Source organism: Mchenga conophoros, linkage group LG14, assembly GCF_057382185.1.
Source record: "Mchenga conophoros isolate Kocher_MC1m ecotype Shallow Benthic linkage group LG14, M_conophoros_male_GT1.1, whole genome shotgun sequence".
Taxonomy (NCBI): Eukaryota; Metazoa; Chordata; class Actinopteri; order Cichliformes; family Cichlidae; genus Mchenga; species Mchenga conophoros.
Genome location: NC_140539.1, coordinates 5,105,032 through 5,123,434, shown reverse-complemented (window position 1 = coordinate 5,123,434; position 18,403 = coordinate 5,105,032). Strand labels below are relative to the sequence as shown.

General features: G+C 39.4%; 1 protein-coding gene across 4 annotated transcripts in view; it reads left to right on the top strand.

Moving 5' to 3' along the window:
* nf1a (neurofibromin 1a) overlaps positions 1 to 18,403 on the top strand; it is a 140,492-nt gene that overhangs the window by 34,575 nt on the left and 87,514 nt on the right. For 2 of the 4 annotated variants that reach the window (XM_085244846.1, XM_085244843.1), the window contains exons 8-24: positions 299 to 456; positions 549 to 722; positions 5,095 to 5,223; positions 5,340 to 5,414; positions 5,509 to 5,640; positions 5,869 to 6,006; positions 6,152 to 6,265; positions 7,034 to 7,113; positions 9,230 to 9,353; positions 9,510 to 9,756; positions 10,816 to 10,889; positions 11,028 to 11,111; positions 11,554 to 11,955; positions 14,143 to 14,282; positions 16,499 to 16,621; positions 17,170 to 17,253; positions 17,387 to 17,503. In XM_085244846.1, coding sequence (XP_085100972.1) covers positions 299 to 456; positions 549 to 722; positions 5,095 to 5,223; positions 5,340 to 5,414; positions 5,509 to 5,640; positions 5,869 to 6,006; positions 6,152 to 6,265; positions 7,034 to 7,113; positions 9,230 to 9,353; positions 9,510 to 9,756; positions 10,816 to 10,889; positions 11,028 to 11,111; positions 11,554 to 11,955; positions 14,143 to 14,282; positions 16,499 to 16,621; positions 17,170 to 17,253; positions 17,387 to 17,503 — 2,395 coding nt within the window. The remainder of the gene's footprint in view (positions 1 to 298; positions 457 to 548; positions 723 to 5,094; positions 5,224 to 5,339; positions 5,415 to 5,508; positions 5,641 to 5,868; positions 6,007 to 6,151; positions 6,266 to 7,033; positions 7,114 to 9,229; positions 9,354 to 9,509; positions 9,757 to 10,815; positions 10,890 to 11,027; positions 11,112 to 11,553; positions 11,956 to 14,142; positions 14,283 to 16,498; positions 16,622 to 17,169; positions 17,254 to 17,386; positions 17,504 to 18,403) is intronic. The other 2 variants (XM_085244845.1, XM_085244844.1) reach the window with 2 other exon arrangements.

Genomic DNA, 18,403 nt, shown 5'->3' with positions numbered 1-18,403 from the left:
CTGGGTCTTTTCACGTGTGTTATGAATAAATCTTCTTTTTTTCGGTACCGGTACTAGTTTTATTTTGTTGTAATTAATCATCGACACCTTAAAGGCCGGTCCATGAAAATATTGTCGGGCATAAACTGGTCCGTGACGCAAAAAAGGTTGGAGACCGCTGCTCTAGAATATATAAGTAATGAAAAATATTGTCAGCTGTACATGTTTTATTTCAAATTTAACATACATGATAGTGGCTTAAAAAAATTGACTGGCAATGTTCCTGGCATTAAATGTGTGTATTTATGTCTTTGTACAGAAGCTGCAGAGAAGTTGTTTGACCTGGTGGACAGTTTTGCAGAGAGTACCAAGAGGAAGGCAGCAGTGTGGCCACTGCAGATAATCCTCCTCATACTCTGTCCAGAGATTACACACACAATCTCCAAAGACACAGTGGAAGAAAGCAAGGCTAACAAGGTGTGACAGAAGAACACACAGAGATAAAACAGAGTTTGATTCCAGTCACATTTTAATTACACACACACTTTTCTGTCATTTTGTATCTGCAGAAACTTTTTCTGGACAGTTTACGGAAAGCTTTAGCAGGGCAAGGTGGAAGCAAACAGCTGATGGAGAGTGCTGCCATTGCCTGTGTCAAACTTTGTAAAGCCTCTACTTACATCAACTGGGAAGATCATTCCACCATTTTCCTCCTGGTCCAGTCCATTGTCATGGATCTCAAGGTCTGACCACTTTCTGAAAAGCATTCATCCTGTTTGTTCAATCTTAGGTTGTGTTAATACTGTTTATTATTACATAGCGAATAGTAATGAATCTTTACACATCAAAGATGAACGCACACATCGTGCCTACATACTGGACATAAGTTATCACTCAAATATGTTTCTAAATGGGTGTACATATTTTGGGAAAAATAGTTTGAGCATCGAAACCAAACTGATTTTCTGAGATTTATTGAAAGAAAGTTCAAAACTTTGCAAAAGGATCAATATACAGAATTTGTACCAGCATTGACCAAAAGGCAAAATTATAGCAGCTTCTTTATAGCCATTGTCTGGATACAGTCTTTGTCTATTCAGTGGTTGGGAGGGAAATTCTCACCATCATGTAGGCACCAGCTAGATAATGAAGTGTGTCATGCCCTTGAGCAAAGTTTACAGTCAGTTGTTTTCCTGTCTTCATTCACTCCTTCTTTGTACAATAAAGTTATAATTACATATCAATAGTACATAGTGGTTTGATGAGGTAAAGTACATATTTTCCATCACATTTCAGTCTATTTGGTTATTTTTAATCAGACATTCTCAGCGAAAAATATCAGTAATAATACAAAGGAAAACCCTCCAAAAATATCAGATTCGCGCGTAGAGTTTAAGCGATTATGTTTTGCCAAGTCATGAGACTAGTCGCATCTATTTGCTCTCATACAGCTTTGAGTCGATGTCTAGAAGAATTAGTTAATCTTTCCTGTTTCTAATAAATGTAATTTATCCACTCTGTATTTTTGTTGTGAGACTTTAACACTTCTAGCATCCAAATAACATAAATATGTAAAATGACTTCACCTATCAAAATCTTAAATGGACAAAACCTTGATCTTAGAAAAAATGTGCAGAGCACCAGATTACTTCAAGTTTTAGTTCTTGCGGTTGCCCTTCAAAGTATTTAACAAAGTTGATCCTCTTCCTAATATTTAACTTGTTTTAAACGTGTCACTTGTCTGAGCATCCATGTAAAAGTTCAAACTGCTTGCTGCTCAGGTTACTGGCGTATGCACAGTCTTATCTGTCTGATTTTAGAGTGTGATGAATCTTCAGATTTCTTTGCTGCTCAGTGGACAGCAGGCACAGCGCCTCGTCTCCTCGCCTCATGTCGAGCGTACTGAGTTCTCACTGTAACTCCCTCCAAGCTGAATAACGGACACATGGCATTCTTGATTTCTTCTGGCATTTAGTGGACACAGGTGCCACCAATGATGCGTTGAGAACTGTACAAAACAACATAAAATAATCAATTTTCATAGAGAATAAACAATAAAGCATGTTATTCAACATGAAAAAGACATTCACAATTTGACCTTTTACAGTTCTTAATTTAACCTTTACAAAATGTCAACACATTCTGTATTGCACATGACTAACATAAACTCGACAGATCTGTCACAAATAAACATCTTGTTTTCATACCAACACATAGAATACAAATTGCATACCCCGACTGCTGCTGACGGCAGCCACAAAAAAAGGCTTATGTAGGCATAGATGTACTACCTGCAGTTTTTATACCTGTACATGGATTGTTAGTTACACAAATCATAGAAAAATTGCAAAAAAACAAACAAACCCATTTGTAAAGTAAAATTTGTTCTGCTTGTGTAGCTGTATTTGTTGTACCATCCCGCCTTTTCCTTCTCATGTGTCAATTTAGCATAATGAGGAGAGTGAAAGGAAAAGAAAGGTTGGGTACATATGTTTTGCTCTGAGTAGCCTGTAAATTGTTGTTAGGAGATGAAGTTAGTGTTAATGCTGTGGTCTGGTTCCAGATTTTGTTTAGGTGCTGGCTCTACCACTGTCTCCACGCTATAGTTGCCTAGAGAAAGAGAATTTTTGAAGTTTTATAAACTTCACATTTACAAACAGCTGCAGTTTATGGGAGTAATCAAGCATCCAGAAATGCAGCTTTTTTGTGATGTGCAATGGATTTACCTGAATCAGTTAAAAACTTTTATTTCCATGTGACAAAATGTATCTTATATCACCCTGTGTGTTTATGTAGAGTCAGTGTAAATGGTGACTGATCTTAAGTGATTTCACTTGCTTGTTCTAATGCTACAAGCTCAGCAACTTAAGCTGAATAGCAATATGGTAAAGAGCCTAATTCCAAGATGTTCTGTGCACATCCTACTTTTTCACTGGTGTCTGGGCTGCGTTATGCCAACTCGTCCACAAAAACCTTCAGATTAAAGTTAGCCAGCAGTGCACCCTGTAGGTCAGGTCTGAGTGAACAGATTCCAGAAATGGCTGCTATAAAATCATGTGGTTCATCATTTGCTGCTGTGGGGAGAAGTGATGCTGGGTTTAAAACAGTACATTTTTTCACTGTGATATTTGGCATTTTTCAATAATACAGTGTGATGCCAAAACCAAGAAGCAGCTAGTAAATATAGTTTATTCTCAGTGCGATCCGTGACACAGAATGTGGCAGATAAAAGATTGGTGGAGGTGGAGGTGGGCCTGCTGGTCTTGTCATTCTTTTAGTCTATCATGTCCAGTCATTCCCCTCCGATGTATCATTGCTGATGATGGAGCCTCTCGGCAGCATGTATATGACATACATATGATGTCATAGCAAAAAGTCAAACTTTATTGTTATTTCTGCTGTATGCAGTACAGTTTATAGAGAGACGAGACGACGAGGCTCCAGTTACATTCATTCCAAAAGACAAACAATGAATACATAAATACATCAATAAAATAAATAAATAAATAAAAATCTTTGTGACTTTGGAATGGGTTGGATCACTGCAATCCTTTTTAGACAAAGGGTCTGACCATGTGGTGTGAACATGTGTCCCAGAAAGGTGAGTTTCTCTGAAGCTCACTTCGGGCTGTTCTTAGTGAGGTATTTTATAGCCCTTTAGTTTCAATCTCACAAGCCCACTTAAAAGGAGAACAGATTATTAAATCATCGACCGATCAAAAAATGTGGACCCCTCCAGAGGGATAAAACCTGACAGGTTTCTTTAAGTCCACCGTTAAAAAGTGTTGGGGCCTGGTTTAGGCCTCAACACAGCAATGTATTTGCTTGGTGAAACTGGCAATATGGTGTGGCGGTTGTTTGCAACACAAACATTTGTTGTTAGATGCTTCCTGAACACCTAATTTGCGATGTTTTACCCCTGGAACGTCAGTTTCTTTCAACTGTTTGTACTGTTGCATTTATGTTAGCCGCAGCCCCAATCGTTTTGTTCAGTCTTTGAAAGAGAAACGCGTGAAATGCCGTCATGTAGCCTATAAAATCAGTTCAGTGAGAATTACCCTGGCTGTACACTTATCTTTTGTCAAATAGACACTGTTTTTTCTCTCTCGAACTGCTCATTAGCTCCCTTCCCATGTGCTGTTACATGTAGCAAGTTTGTTCCCATGTAATCAAAGTCAAATTTAGCTTCAATGTCAAAAACTATACATACAGATCATACACAGGAATTTGAAATTGCTGGGCTTCCACAGCCCTCAGTGTTACACTTAAACAAACATAAAAATCTTATATATGGATGAGATGGTATATAAGGTGTGTGTGTGTTGGTGTGCAAGCTTCACCAGTTCATCAGAAGCAGGAATAACAGCAGTTTGTTTGAGTCTCCACTCACATGCATACAGCGGTGGATCTGAGTCACATTTAACCATCTGCAACATTCTGTTCACTGGTGTTTTATTTTACGTTCCCCTGACATGATGACACTCGGTTAGTTTACATGTCAAATCTTAACCCTGCAAGTTGACAGGACAGCATGATAACAGAAATGCATGTTTGAAAGATCCAAATAAAAGATCAGTGCCTTCATATTGCAAGCATTTTACACTTGTATTAACCACCAAGTTTATTGACGGATCACTGATTGGTGGCACTGAAACGGATGAACTCGGTATTTGTTAGTAAGCGTGTTTCACACTGATGAACTATATGACTATGATTACGAGTGTAAGCTGGTCTTCATTGGCTGTCTGTGTGTGTGTGTTAGTAGGCAGGTTAATGCATTGTGTGTGTGTCTTATTTTCATCTCTGTTGCGATGCTGAGGACAGTTCCCCTTCTCAGCCTTTGCTCCAAGTCAGTTGGCTTTTACTGTTTTTCAGGACAATCCTTAAACAATCATTATGCAGATCGGACTTTAAAGAACATCCAAAGGCTTTGAAAGATATTACTTCATTCATTATTATTACATATGTTATACATATTATACGTTTTGTATATAACAGTATTTGTAACTGCTGTAACTGGTCCCTTTATTATATTTATCTATAAGGACGTTGTGATGAAGTTTGTCTTTGTAGAAATGTGCTTGTGAATGACATCAAGTGACTGTGTTTCATCAGGCTCTGCTGTTCAACCCAGCCAAACCCTTCTGGAGGGGAACGGGCAGTCAGAATGCTGATGTGGAGCTCATGATGGATTGCTTTGTGTCCTGTTTCCGCATTAACCCTCACAACAACCAGCACTTTAAGGTAGACAGGAAAAAAGTGATATTCATTTTCTTGTATGCCATGTTAACCTTTGTTTGAAGGTGCATGACATGAGAAGTTTCCTGTAAATCTCGGGGTGCTTCCTCTTTGTCTTATAGGTCTGCCTGGCCTCGTCATCCCCTTCCACCTTTCACTTTGTCCTGGTCAACTCGTTACATAGAATAATCAACAATGTAAGTTTGCATAGGCTCATACATCAGTGGTCCTGCAACAGTTTGAAGTGTTCTGTGACTTACTTGTCATCTCTTGTCCTGTGTTTTATTTCAGTCCCACCTGGACTGGTGGCCTAAGATTGATGCAGTATACTGCCACTCTGGAGAGCTTCGCTTCATGTTCTCAGACACCCTCAACCGTGTAACCCAAGGCACTGGCACACATGCCCCCCTACGCATGACTCCGGTGAGAAGGCATAAGGATATTGTAAACTGTTTTACTTATTTAAACAAACTTGTCTGAAGGTCAGAGAAAGCATGCCTCAACTAAACATGGCAAAAGACAAACTGTACTATTACAATAAAGAGTCAACTCTGCAATATAATTATACATGTATATAATTACACTTGGCTACTAGTTACTGCTATATTGTCTTTTCTCTCTCTCTGCCTCTCTCTCTGCTGCCTGCTACAGAGTCTAACATTTATTGGAAAGAAAACCACCAGCCTTAAGTTCAAAGAGAAAGCCACAGATTTGGACACTCGAAGTTACAAGTGCCTCCTCCTTGCTCTGGTTAAACTCATCCATGCCGACCCCAAACTCATGTTGCATGTGAGTCCCTCTACATTTATGTTGGACTGTCTTATCAGCTAGAAACAACTGATATTTTTCTTTGTTTAAACTGGTACAAAAATATCTTTCGACTTCAATATTTTGCAAGTATGCTCATATTTTTGTTTGTGTCGTTGTGTATCAGAATCCAGTGAAACAAGCTCCAGAGATGCAGAGCAGCACAGCAGAGCTCATCACTGGCCTTGTGCAGCTGGTGCCGCTAACCAACAGTACCCAGCTCTCACAAGAAGCCATGGAGGTCAGAGTCCAATGCTCAATGCTCGGTGCACTTCCTACAGATATTTAAAATGAAAAGCAGGAATAAAAGGGAAAAAACTCCTTTCAGTTTTACACATGTGAATGTTCACATGACTAATAACATCCAGCTATTAGCCAGTCAGTAGGCTGAGCAGGACTTTGCTATCCCTAATACCATTCGGCTCTCTCTCTCTAAAGTCTGTTGTCTTGCTGTTAGACAGACACCAACTTCATAGTTGTTGACTGTAGTTGGCCGTGGTGCTCTTGTTCTGCTGCGGGGATTTGCTGAGCTGCAGAACAAGGACTCCAACTACAACTCCATTCAAAGATTGTAGAGGTGGAATCCATCTGTGGGAGCAAGAATTCACTAGAGACAACTGATTATTGCTGTTGTCTCCTATTTCAATTTAAGAAAGTGTTTTATATGTTCTGTGGAAAACACAAACAAATAAAACAGGAAAAAACAATGAAAGAGCTAGTTGAACTTATATGATCACACAGCTCAAGCTATTTATTCAGCTTAAGGCTAAAGAACAATTTCAAAAATACTTTTTTCTGAAAGTTCTGACCCAAAGTGATGATATCTCTTGAGGTTTGTCTCAAATTTTACACAGTCTCACGGTCTCTGGAATTGTGGTAAATTTCTTATGCAAGTTATTATAATAGAGATAGGAACTGATCTTTTTATTTTTGATTGTTAATCTTTACCTCTTCCTGGTTCTTTCTCTTAAGTCTAAAATCTCCTTCCTCTTGCTCTTTTGATTTCCAGGCTTTGTTAGTTCTGCACCAACCAGAGAACATAGAGCTGTGGAATCCTGATGCCCCCATAGAGACATTTTGGGACATTAGGTACAACAGTCTTATCTTTCATGAAGAAGCTAGAGATCTTAAATTTGATCATTCCCATCAAGACTCAGCAATGTCCCAAAGGGTTGTGACTCATTTTCTTGCCTTTTAGTGAATTTGTTTTTATTTCATAACACAAACAATATTACATCCATCCGCTGAATATGTTTTAGAAGATATTTTGACATTGAAGCCAGGAACTTCTTGGACATTATTATGTCTAGTCTATGCTGGGGCATAGAGTATAAAACAAAGTAGAGTCCCAATAAAAAGTTTGAGACCACTTGAAAAATTGCAAAAAAAAATCATATTTTGCATGGTTGAATGATAAAAAGGTTCCAAGTCGAACTTGAACATGCAACAAGAGGAAATGGGAGTGAGACAAAACATTTTTTTGAGCGTGCAAAGCTTAAACTGAAACAGCTGATCAAAGGTTTTGCAAAAATGTGGATTCATTGTCATCTTCTGTCCAGTAGTCACACTGTCATGAGGTTCTGATGGCAAAGGCAAAGAAGCTTTCCCTTTTTGAACGTGGTCGGGTTGTTGAACTGCATAAGCAGGGCCTCTCGCAACACACCATCGCTGCTGAGGTGGGACGCAGCAAAACAGTAATTTAGGATTTCTTAAATGAATCCTGATGGTTATGGAACAAAAAAGTCAAGTGGAAGACCCCCAAAAATTTCACCAGCACTGAGCGAGAGGGTCTGTCAAGACACTGGATGATCCTCAACCCAAATTAAGGCTGTTACTGGTGCTGAAGGCAGCCCCACAATCAGCAGATGGCATCTAAGACTGAAGGGCTTCAAAAACAAAAAACGTCTCCTTAAACGCCACAGAACTGACCTGTTGGACTTTGCAAGAGAGCACCAAACATGGGACATTGGAAGGTGGAAGAAAGTTTTATTCTCTGATGTGAAAATTTTTTTACTTCGATGGTCCTGATTGTTTCCAATGTTACTGGCATGACAAGCAGATCCCACCTGAGCTGCTTTCTACCCACCACAGTGGAGGGGGCAGCACAAGAGGTACAGGGTCGTCAAACGGCCGCTGGCTATGTCCAGATGTTGCAGAGAACATCCCTCATGACTGAGGGCCCAGGTCTGTGTGGTAACAACTACAGTACACAATGCCCACAGGACAAGGGACTTCTTCCAGGACAATACCATCACTCTTTTGGACCATCCTGCATGTTCCCCCAATCTACAATGCAACTGAGAACCTTTGGGGATAGCTGGCAAGGGAAGTTTACAAAAATGGACAACAGTTCCAGACAGTAGATTCCCTTCGTGCACCCGTCTTCACCACTTGGAGAAATGTTCCCACCTACCTCATGTAAATGTTTGCATCACGGATTCCTGCAACAAAATTTGCAGTGATCAACAATAACGGTGGAGCTATTCATTACCGAGTTCATGTTTGGAATTTTGATTTCTGATTTGGGGGGTCTACAGGGTTTTTTAGAGGTGTGGTCCTAAACCTTTCATCAGCTTGTAAAACGGCCTGTTTCAGTTGAAGTCTTGTTTGCAATAAATTGCATGCTCCAAAAAATGCTTTGTCTCACTCCCATTTCTTCTTGTTGGATTTTGAAGCTCTACTTGGAATCTTGTTCAGATCCAACCATGCAACAAATGATTTTTTTGCTATTTTTCAAGTGGTCTAAAACTTTTGATTGGGACTCTATAGCCCCTTTTAATCTTTTTAGAACTGGTGAATTAAGTCAGGACAGCTTAAATGAAAATATTACAGGTAATGAGATATGATGATGATCCGTCACAGTATGACCCTAAATGCATTGAGTTGCTTTCATGTGATTGGATGATTAGATATTTGTGCTAATAAGCAGTTCAGCAGGTATAACTAATAAATTGAGTGTACACAAGTAGGTTGGACTCAGTATGTTCGTTGGAACTTTTCCTCAAAAATGACCATTTAGTACTTATTTATATATGAAGTCGACAGTTTCAGATACTGTTAATGGAATTAATGGAAAATAATGGAAAGATGTGCATTTCTGAAAGGTGCTTTTATGTTGTTATAGTGTAAAAAAAGCAGCACATACTCAGTTGATGTTATAAACATTGAAATTTACAGGACCGCTTGTTTATGTTCTTCTTTTCAGTTCACAGGTGCTCTTCCTAATTTGCCGCAAACTCATCGGTCAGCTAATTGTTAATGGGACAGAGGTTCTGAAATGGCTGAGGGAGATTCTCATCTGCAGGAACAAGTTTTTGCTCAAAAACAAGGTGCAGCCCCATTTATTTACGCACATTACTCTGGTGTATGCCCCAGTGATCAGTCTAGTCCTTGCGAGATGTGTTTCATTGGCTTAGAACCAGGAAGGGTGATGATGTGATGTCCCACAAGGTGGGTATAATCAGGATGTTACTTGCTATTTTCAGGAGTGTGCCACCATGGGTGGTGGCATCCCCATCTGTCGGCAGGCACAGACAAAGCTAGAGGTGTGCCTCTACATGTTCTTGTGGAGCCCAGACACCGAAGCTGTTCTGGTGGCCATGTCTTGTTTTCGCCACCTGTGTGAGGAAGCTGATATCCGCAGTGCTGCTGACGAGGTGCCCGTTCAGACAATCCTGCCCAACTATATGACTTTCAGTGAACTGGCATCTGTCAGCAACATGATGGGAACGGGTAAGTATGTTGCCTGTACCTTAGCTAGAAGTAATCCTCCAGTTTGGCTTCATGCCATCTAATGAATCTTTTCACATGAATAAATTGTAAATGATTTTGCTTTGATGCACAAAACAAACAAAAAAATAAACGGAAAACACGTTTTGATGCATGCTCAATCAAGCAAAATACAAAGTGTGTCCTCAGCAGCCAGTGTGTGTCAGACAATTCACTCAAGCCGAGAAAAGCATCCAAATAGGATTCACATAAATATTAAACCAAAAAGTTTCATATTTAGAATCATCATTTGATTTTGAGTTCAGTTCTTATGTAATTTGGCATACCTTTTTAGACCTACCACTTCATCTATCCTCCACTTGTTCAGTTTCTTTACATTTTTGTAAGAACAATCTGCACACATTCTAATTTTTAATCTCTGTGAGAATCACCTTTGTGATGTGAAAATTCAGTTTTTGTAGTTAGCAAACTGTGTTATCTTTGCTATTTTTAAATAAAGAACAAATTTTATGACAGGCTGCAAGTAGTAAAGTGCCTAAAGATAATAGAAAAATGTTTTTGGCTAAGTTGTCTGCTGAGTTATGTGGCTTTTTTTCATCCTTGGTTGTTCTATGCGTCAGTGTTATATGGCTTAACAAACAAAAAGAAAACAAACAACAAAAGAAAAACATTCCAGTGAAAACACTCAGATATAAGTGGACTGAAATCAGCAAAAAAAGCAGTCAGTGTCTAAAGAAAGTCATTGAAAGACCTTACAAAATCCTGGAGAACTATTGCTGAGGACCACTCAAAAGAACCCTCTTATTTCTTGGAAGTAAAATATCAAGAAATGAAATTGATGCAAGACTCTTGCACAGTACTGTATCGCAATATGACATCATTTATCAAAAACTAAGCCAAAATGCAAAAGCAGGGTCTAAACAATAGGCACACACTGTGATTTAGTAGTTTTTTAGATCCTGCTTTACTAGGAATATCTAGATGTCATTGTTTTCTGTTTATATTGTCTGTAGATCCCAAAATAGAAGTCTTTAAATGAAGGCTTTGTTCTTAATTCCATAGGCCGCTCCACCTTGCAGAAGAGGGTGATGGCTTTGTTGAGGAGGATAGAGCATCCTACGCCAGGAAATATTGAAGTAACATTCAATTTACATTCATTTTCAGGGCTACTGATGTGCTTTTTGTTATTTTTGTAATCACCCTTCCCTGGTGACTTCTTGGTTGATTTATACAATATCTTCAGATCTCAAATTTACAATTTGTTAATGTTGTAGGCTTGGGAGGACACATACGCTAAATGGGACCAGGCCACCAAACAGATTCTCAACTTTCCCAAAAACAAGGCAGATGATGGACAGGTAAGGTATAGGGAAATGTGAAGTTACCGTCTCTATGTATCACATCTTTGCTGGGAGTACCAGACTTAGTTTTACCTGAAAGCACAAAATACTAAGATAAAATATAAGAGCACTGCTAGTGAGGCAGTAGCAGAGGACACCAGTTTTTAGCAGGTATGGATTATTTACCAGCTCTGAATTCTACCTGATTGCAAGTCCACTATTGTGTTATATTCAGTCATCTTTAGAAGCTTATTTATTTTGGAAACTGAATTATAATCCTAAACATTACAATCATTAAAACAGTCTCAAAGAATTCTGATTAGTCAAACTAAGATTTGGTGACCTGTTTGTTGCTGTTGATGTGAATTTTTGTTTTGAGACAATGCAATATGAACAGAGATATTACTGAATGCAGACTTGTAACAAATAGCTTACCTGGTGTTGTGCCACTGGGCCTCAGTGTCTTTGTATCCCCCTGCAGCAGGAGTGGATCAACATGACAGGATTTCTGTGTGCTCTGGGCGGTGTGTGCCTCCAGCAGCGCAGCACCCCAGGCCCACCCACATACAGTCCACCTATGGGTTCCATGACCGAGCGTAAACACTCCATGATCTCTATGGGCCCTTGTGAGGTGTCCAACCTCATGACCTCCTCTTGCTCTTCGGCCTCGAGTGAGACACCTGTGAGCCGCTTCCTGGACCGGCTGCTGGCTCTGCTGGTTTGTGGCCACGACAGGGTGGGCCTCCATGTTCGCACCAATGTTAAGGATCTCCTTGGATTGGAGCTCAGTCCAGCTCTGTATCCCATGCTGTTCAACAAGCTCAAGAACAGCATTGGCAAGTTCTTTGACACTCAGGGTCCGGTGAGTTCGTATTAAAGAGAAATAAATGTTAAAAATTAGCCATTTTCTTAGGAAGTAAAAATGTGTCAAATAGTGGAGAAAAATTAGAAATGTGGTTGTGTAATAGGCCCTTGTTTTAATAGCAGTCGTTTTTTTAATTGAGCTTTAGAAAGCCTCCTGTATAACCTCATCCAATTTTCAAAAATCTTTATGCCATCCAGTGACACGAGGACGTAGCATAATTTGTTATTCAGGACCTTCTTTTTCAATTTTAGGACAGAAGCAGTAAAAGCCTATGAAATCACCTCAGTACACATAAACTGTATTGTTGGAAAATTGTGGATAAAGTTTTAAAAGTAAAAACAACTACAGATACAGCCACTTAAAACTGCCGCCTCATCAGTGACAGCACCACGTTGGAATCCTGACCGATTGCTGGCTAATGTTGAGCCTTGTTATTAAATATGTATATTAATATGTTTGCAGCCAAAAAATTACAGGTTGTGCACGAACAGGTCAGACAGAAAGTGATGCTTGCATTCTGTGATTATTGCTGACTTGTGTTTCTGAACATGACAGCGTAAAATTATTATTGTAGGGTCTTGTATGTTTTGTTATATAAACTACAAAATCGAAACTTAAACTAATTCAGATTGTGCAACAATATGTATGTGTGTGTTTCAGCCAGAAATATGTGGATGATTAATAAAACACTGCTGTAGGAGTGAACCACAAAGCGCTGGCACTGTGCGTAAAACCATTGGTAATTCTCACCATTTACACTTTCCAAATAAATTACGTCATAGCGGTAACGATCACAGTCCTGCCTGCTTACTCAAGGTGTCTGCCACTAATCTTAGTAAATCGCCTTTGTGATTTGCAATATAATACTCTGGTTCAAAAATTTTGCGCTGTGAAAGGGACACTCCAAGTCCAACGACTGATACATGTCCTGCAAAGTATCCAACCTGTAGTATTTATGCAGGTCTGGATCTTTGAGAAAGCTTGTGTGCAAGAATACTATTATTATTTAGTTATAGGTGGAAAATCTGCATGTGCTAACAGGTCGCAAAGAATCGCGTTATTAGCGTTCAACCTGGTCTTAATGAGCGACTATACAAATGTAAGAATTAGAAGAAATTTAAAGAATAAATCAAAGTATTTAGTTTCAACCTTACACGGAAAAGTGAAGAATGTACTCATATTTCAAACAGAGGTCTGAAGAAGTATCAGCCCAGCAAACAATAGGCTGGGATCTTTGAGGAAGCTTGTGTGCAAGAATATTATTTTTTGTATTCAATTTTCCTTTAAATTGTAACTATTTTATTAGATTAGCTTGAATTGGATGAATGAAAAACTGTTAACTGAAAATAGTTTGGGGGATTTGTAGTATGAAATGTCTGAATGCTGAAAATGAAGTTTTATCAATTTCTTTTAGATTTTAATCGGTGAAGAGGTTTACAGCAAAAGCTATCAAAAGAATGTAAAATTCCATTAAATTCAGTTTTATAGCATGAAATCAAAACACTTGCCTTAATGCGCTTTATATTATAACATAAAGGCCCTACAATAATACTGAGAAAATCATCTATGACTAACTATCCAGGGGGTTTTTTGTGGGTTTTTTATTTTTTCTTTCCCCTAACAAAGCGACATCCCTTGGTGCCACTATGCAATTGAGTGAAAGGGACGTGTTTATAGCGGAAAGTATACGCCCCAAGGACGAAAGGGAGACTCTCAGCGACTGACTTTCAGCTGACAGTTGACTGTCGGCTCATCTCTGGCTGAAAGCAGCAGTTTTGAGTGGCTGTATCTGTAATTTGCAGAAAAATGTTCTTTATCAGTCTTAAATGGATTAATATTACTTTTTAATTATATATATTCATAATATTTAAAAGAATCATCATTACCTTGCTTGAGGAGAGTTTAACATGGTTAACTGTCAATAGCGCTGGAGTTTTGGTTAAATGGCTGGTTTTGGCCCAAAAAATCCCCAAATTTTCTTCTGGCAAGGACTCAAAAACAAATCTGGATTAAATTGTCAGATTTTTCTTAAACAATTCTTTGTTTTGGTTCATCACACTGCAGCTTTGATAAAATTCAGTCCTTTATCAAAAGTCACCAAGTGTGTTTGTTGTTTTGTTTCTTTAACACTGTGTACAGTAACAATGTTACTGACATTTACGTTGTGGCTTTCCGTTTTTTCAGGTTCCCATCAACGACACTAACACACAGTTTGTGGAGCAGACCATAGCCATCATGAAGAACCTGTTAGATAACCACTCAGAGGGCAGCTCTGAACACCTGGGACAAGCCAGCATTGAGACCATGATGCTCAACCTAGTAAGGTAATCACAGCAAAATATGAAATTAAAACATTGTGCGGTGATGGAAATTACAAAGCATAAAACACCACAACAAACTAAATCTAAATTGATGTTCTTTTTGGCATTAAACATGTGAAAATAAATGTCATAACATCTGGACATAGTTGTTCCTTTTAGCAGAATAACTTCTAGTAGAGTTTCTTCATCATTTAGCAGAATGGTCCAGCCTTCTCTCATGGATCATTCCATCTCACAGTGGCATGTAGAACATTTTCTGCTTAACCATCTCCACTTTGCATTAAAAGAGTATGGTCAAAAGTTTGAACATATTTAGTAGAGGTGGGAATCACCAGACACCCCACGATACGATATGATCACAATACTTAACTCGCGATGTGATATATTCTGATTTATCAAATTTTTTCTACTGCAGATTCTGCCCATAAAGGTAAACTTTATCAATATTCATTTTATCTAATAACAAAGTCCTCAGGCTTCTTCAGTCTCCAGTAACTGAACAAGTCACTTGCATGAGTGATGAAACGTTTCTCTCACTGAAAACGCCATGTCCAGATGAACACAATCAACTTTTGGAGACTGTATGTTTGATTAAATTATAAATTCTTTAATATTTTGTGTACCTGTCCAGGACCTGCAGATGAGAATTAAATACTAGCAAAATCTAGGATAAGGCACCTTTTTACCTCATAAACTAAATGGGTGAATGTGGTTTACAGGTACAGCCACTCATGTTTGCTGCTAACAGCCATATGTCAACCGGTTGTCAGCTGATCGGAGTACCCCCCTCCTTCTCCTGGGACATATCTACTTTCCACTATAAACACACCCCTTTGACTTGAATTATTACCTGTAAAAGATTTTATGAGAAATCTTGTAGTCACCGAAACTATTCCCATATTGGGGGGTTGCTGCTTGCCTGTAGAAGGAAGGCTTTTATTTCACGATCATTAATAAGTGATGATTGTTTCAATGAAATACAGATAAAGCACGGCAGCTGAACAACAAGCATTAAAATGTAAAAAGCTTAACTCCCTTATTTTAATGTCATAAAATTCAGGAAAATTCAAAGAAGAAGATTGTTTGTATCACAGTGTTCTGTCAGTACTTTCTGTCAGTGATTTCTGCAGGACTACTATGTGCGTCTGTTAAAATCACAGTTGGACATAGAGAGGATATTTGGGCTGGGGTTTGGAATTCATTGGCCTTTGGTGGGAGGGGTCAGAGAGCTGTTTGAATAATCGCCTAATGTGTTACAAGTAGTGATTTATCAGAGATGTACAGAGCAGAAGGGTTTAAAACAAAAAACGCAGTTACACCAGCCAATTTACTGCATTTTAAAATTATGCAATCCATACATTATTAGTAAAACTACTATTTTGTGCCCCTCTCCTACAGAATCTTTTTACTGACCCTATTAATCACCCCAATTGTTTAGAACAAAGTGCCACAAATTTCTGGCAGAAAAACGCAGGCACATACACACATTTTGAGTGCTCTATGGCAGCTTGTTTAAATTGCATTAATTGCTGGGTGTTGCACAATCCAGCAAGTGCTTAATTCACATTTCAGTTTTGATTTTGACCATAGACAGCAAGCATCACTGTCTGTCTTCTGTCTTGCGTGTTTGGTATGCACAACCTCTTTTTTATTTGGTGCAAGCAAACATTTATGTTGGTATTTTATAGAAAGGCTTAAAGTAATGGTTCTGTTATAAGTATTTAAAAGGTAAATGAATGCACACTCCTCCCCCTGCTGGATATGCAAGACATTACAACTGGTTTTCCTAAATGCCACTTATGGGTGTTCCTACTCATGGTTGCATGGTCCATGTCACAGGCAAGATATATCATTACTGCTAAGAATCGGCTAAGCATCCATCATCGTCCTGTTAGGGACCAGGTGACCATTTTAAGTGGCTGTATATACTGTGAGGGGCGAGTAAGACTAGAAGGAAAAACTATATAAATCCAGTACATTTAACCCTTTTAGGGTTTTCCATCAGAGTATGTCGACTTTATCAATAGGCGCTGTTTTAAACAGGATCAAATGTTTGCTTATCCAAATGTGTTTAAAAAGTGAATAATGTCAGTGAGAGAGATTTTGTTTTTTCAAAGTGAATGGAATTATGATTTTATTTGTCTCTGAAGCTTTTGGAAACTGTAATGAAAATCACAGAATATGCTCTGAGCTACACAGAACTGTGCTCTATCCCTTAGGTATGTGCGTATTTTGGGTAATGTAGTCCATGCGATCCAGATCAAAACCAAGCTGTGCCAGCTGGTCGAGGTGATGATGGAGAGACGAGATGACCTGTCCTTCTGCCAGGAGATGAAGTTCAGGTCAGTAGAACCAGCTACCAGTTAGGACACTGTTTGCTTGCACATCACTGAGGAAAAAAACACATCTTCTACTTTTTATACCAGCTGCTTGCACTTACTGACTTAATGCATTTTAACTGAAGAACACATCCTATTCACTTAGATTTTCTTCTTCCACTTATTTGATTCAGAGTTGGATTGGGGGGGGGTTGAAGCTTTTCCCAGCTGTCACAGGGCAAAAGGCAGGGTACACTCTGGACAGGTCCCCAGGTATCACTGAGAGACAGACGACCATTGACGCTTACTTTGACACGTTTGGCCAATTTAGACTCGCAAATTAACATAACCCTTTGAATATCTTCTGACTGTTTGGGGAAGCTAGACTACCCGAGAGAAGATGCAGACTTCACACAGAAAGGTCCCAGGTGGCCAATGGGTTTGAAACAAGCACCGTCCATCACCAAGCTGCGACGCAATAGTGCAGCCCGCTGCCCCTCCGCTTGTTATTTACATAGAAATGTATTGCCTCTTTGGACATAATGGAATTTTTCACTCATGGTGTTTTGTAGGAACAAGATGGTGGAATATCTGACAGACTGGGTAATGGGAACCTCCAACCAAGCTGCTGATGATGACATCAAGTGCCTGACAAGGTGCATCTCTGTTAAATATATGCTATAAAACCATTGTATTGTCAGGAAATGATGAACTCCCTTCTCATTGTTTTCATATTTGTCTGTGTGTCTGTTTGTGTGCATGCATGCATGTGTAATGTGCGATGCTAAGGGACCTGGACCAAGCCAGTATGGAGGCTGTAGTATCACTGTTAGCTGGTCTTCCTTTGCAGCCAGAGGAGGGAGATGGAGTAGAGCTGATGGAGGCCAAATCTCAGCTCTTCTTGAAGTAAGAACACATCAACATTTTACCTTTTCTGTGGCATAAAAGACAGTACTTGATCATTAATTCATCTCAACAGTAGCTCACAATCATCAGAAATTTTATGTTTGAATGCTGATGCTCTCACAGCCACAAGTACTATGTACAGCCTCGCTCTGCAATAAGTGCAATGCATCATGGCCAAAGACAGAGGAAGAGGAAATTGATTAGGGGCAATGTTTAAGGATGTGAGATGGTGTTTTAGAGATGAAGAGAGTGTCAGACAGGATCATGTATGTGAGACTGGACACTCAGGGGAAGGAGAAAAGGACTTGTATCAGTTGGCTAGCCAAAGAGATTGAGCGGGAAAGGACGTACACCCTGTTATGCTGGGCAGACACTGTGCGATTTTTGGCCCATTTTGAGCCGATTTTTGAGTCGTGCGACCGTTTTGGCGATTGGCCCGATTTTGGCCTTCATCGTGCATCGTGTAGTATACGTGGGGTAACGAGAAGCTATTAACACCTCACGACCAGCTCCAGATCATCAATCGCTTGGTCGTGAGGGTGTCACCGCAGTTTCTCACACTGCGCATGCGCAAACACAAATGTCAGGGAAAAAGACGGAGCAGTACGGCAGTGCAGCGTGTGATCTGGACACAAGCGATGGAGGCACAACTTGTAGAACTTTGGAAAGCTCATCCGAGCCTTTTCGATGTGGCCTCACAAAATGATCACGACCACAACAACCGTGAAAATAGTTGGATCTACACTGCTGCTCAATCACAGCTGCCTGATCAATGTTTTTCATTAGCAATTTAGCAAAGTTGATGGTGGTGGTGTGTCTGTGTGAGTGAAAGCCAGAGGGAGAGCAAGCGACATTATTTCTGTTATAACCTTCGTTTTATGGACGCACAGTGTGAGCACT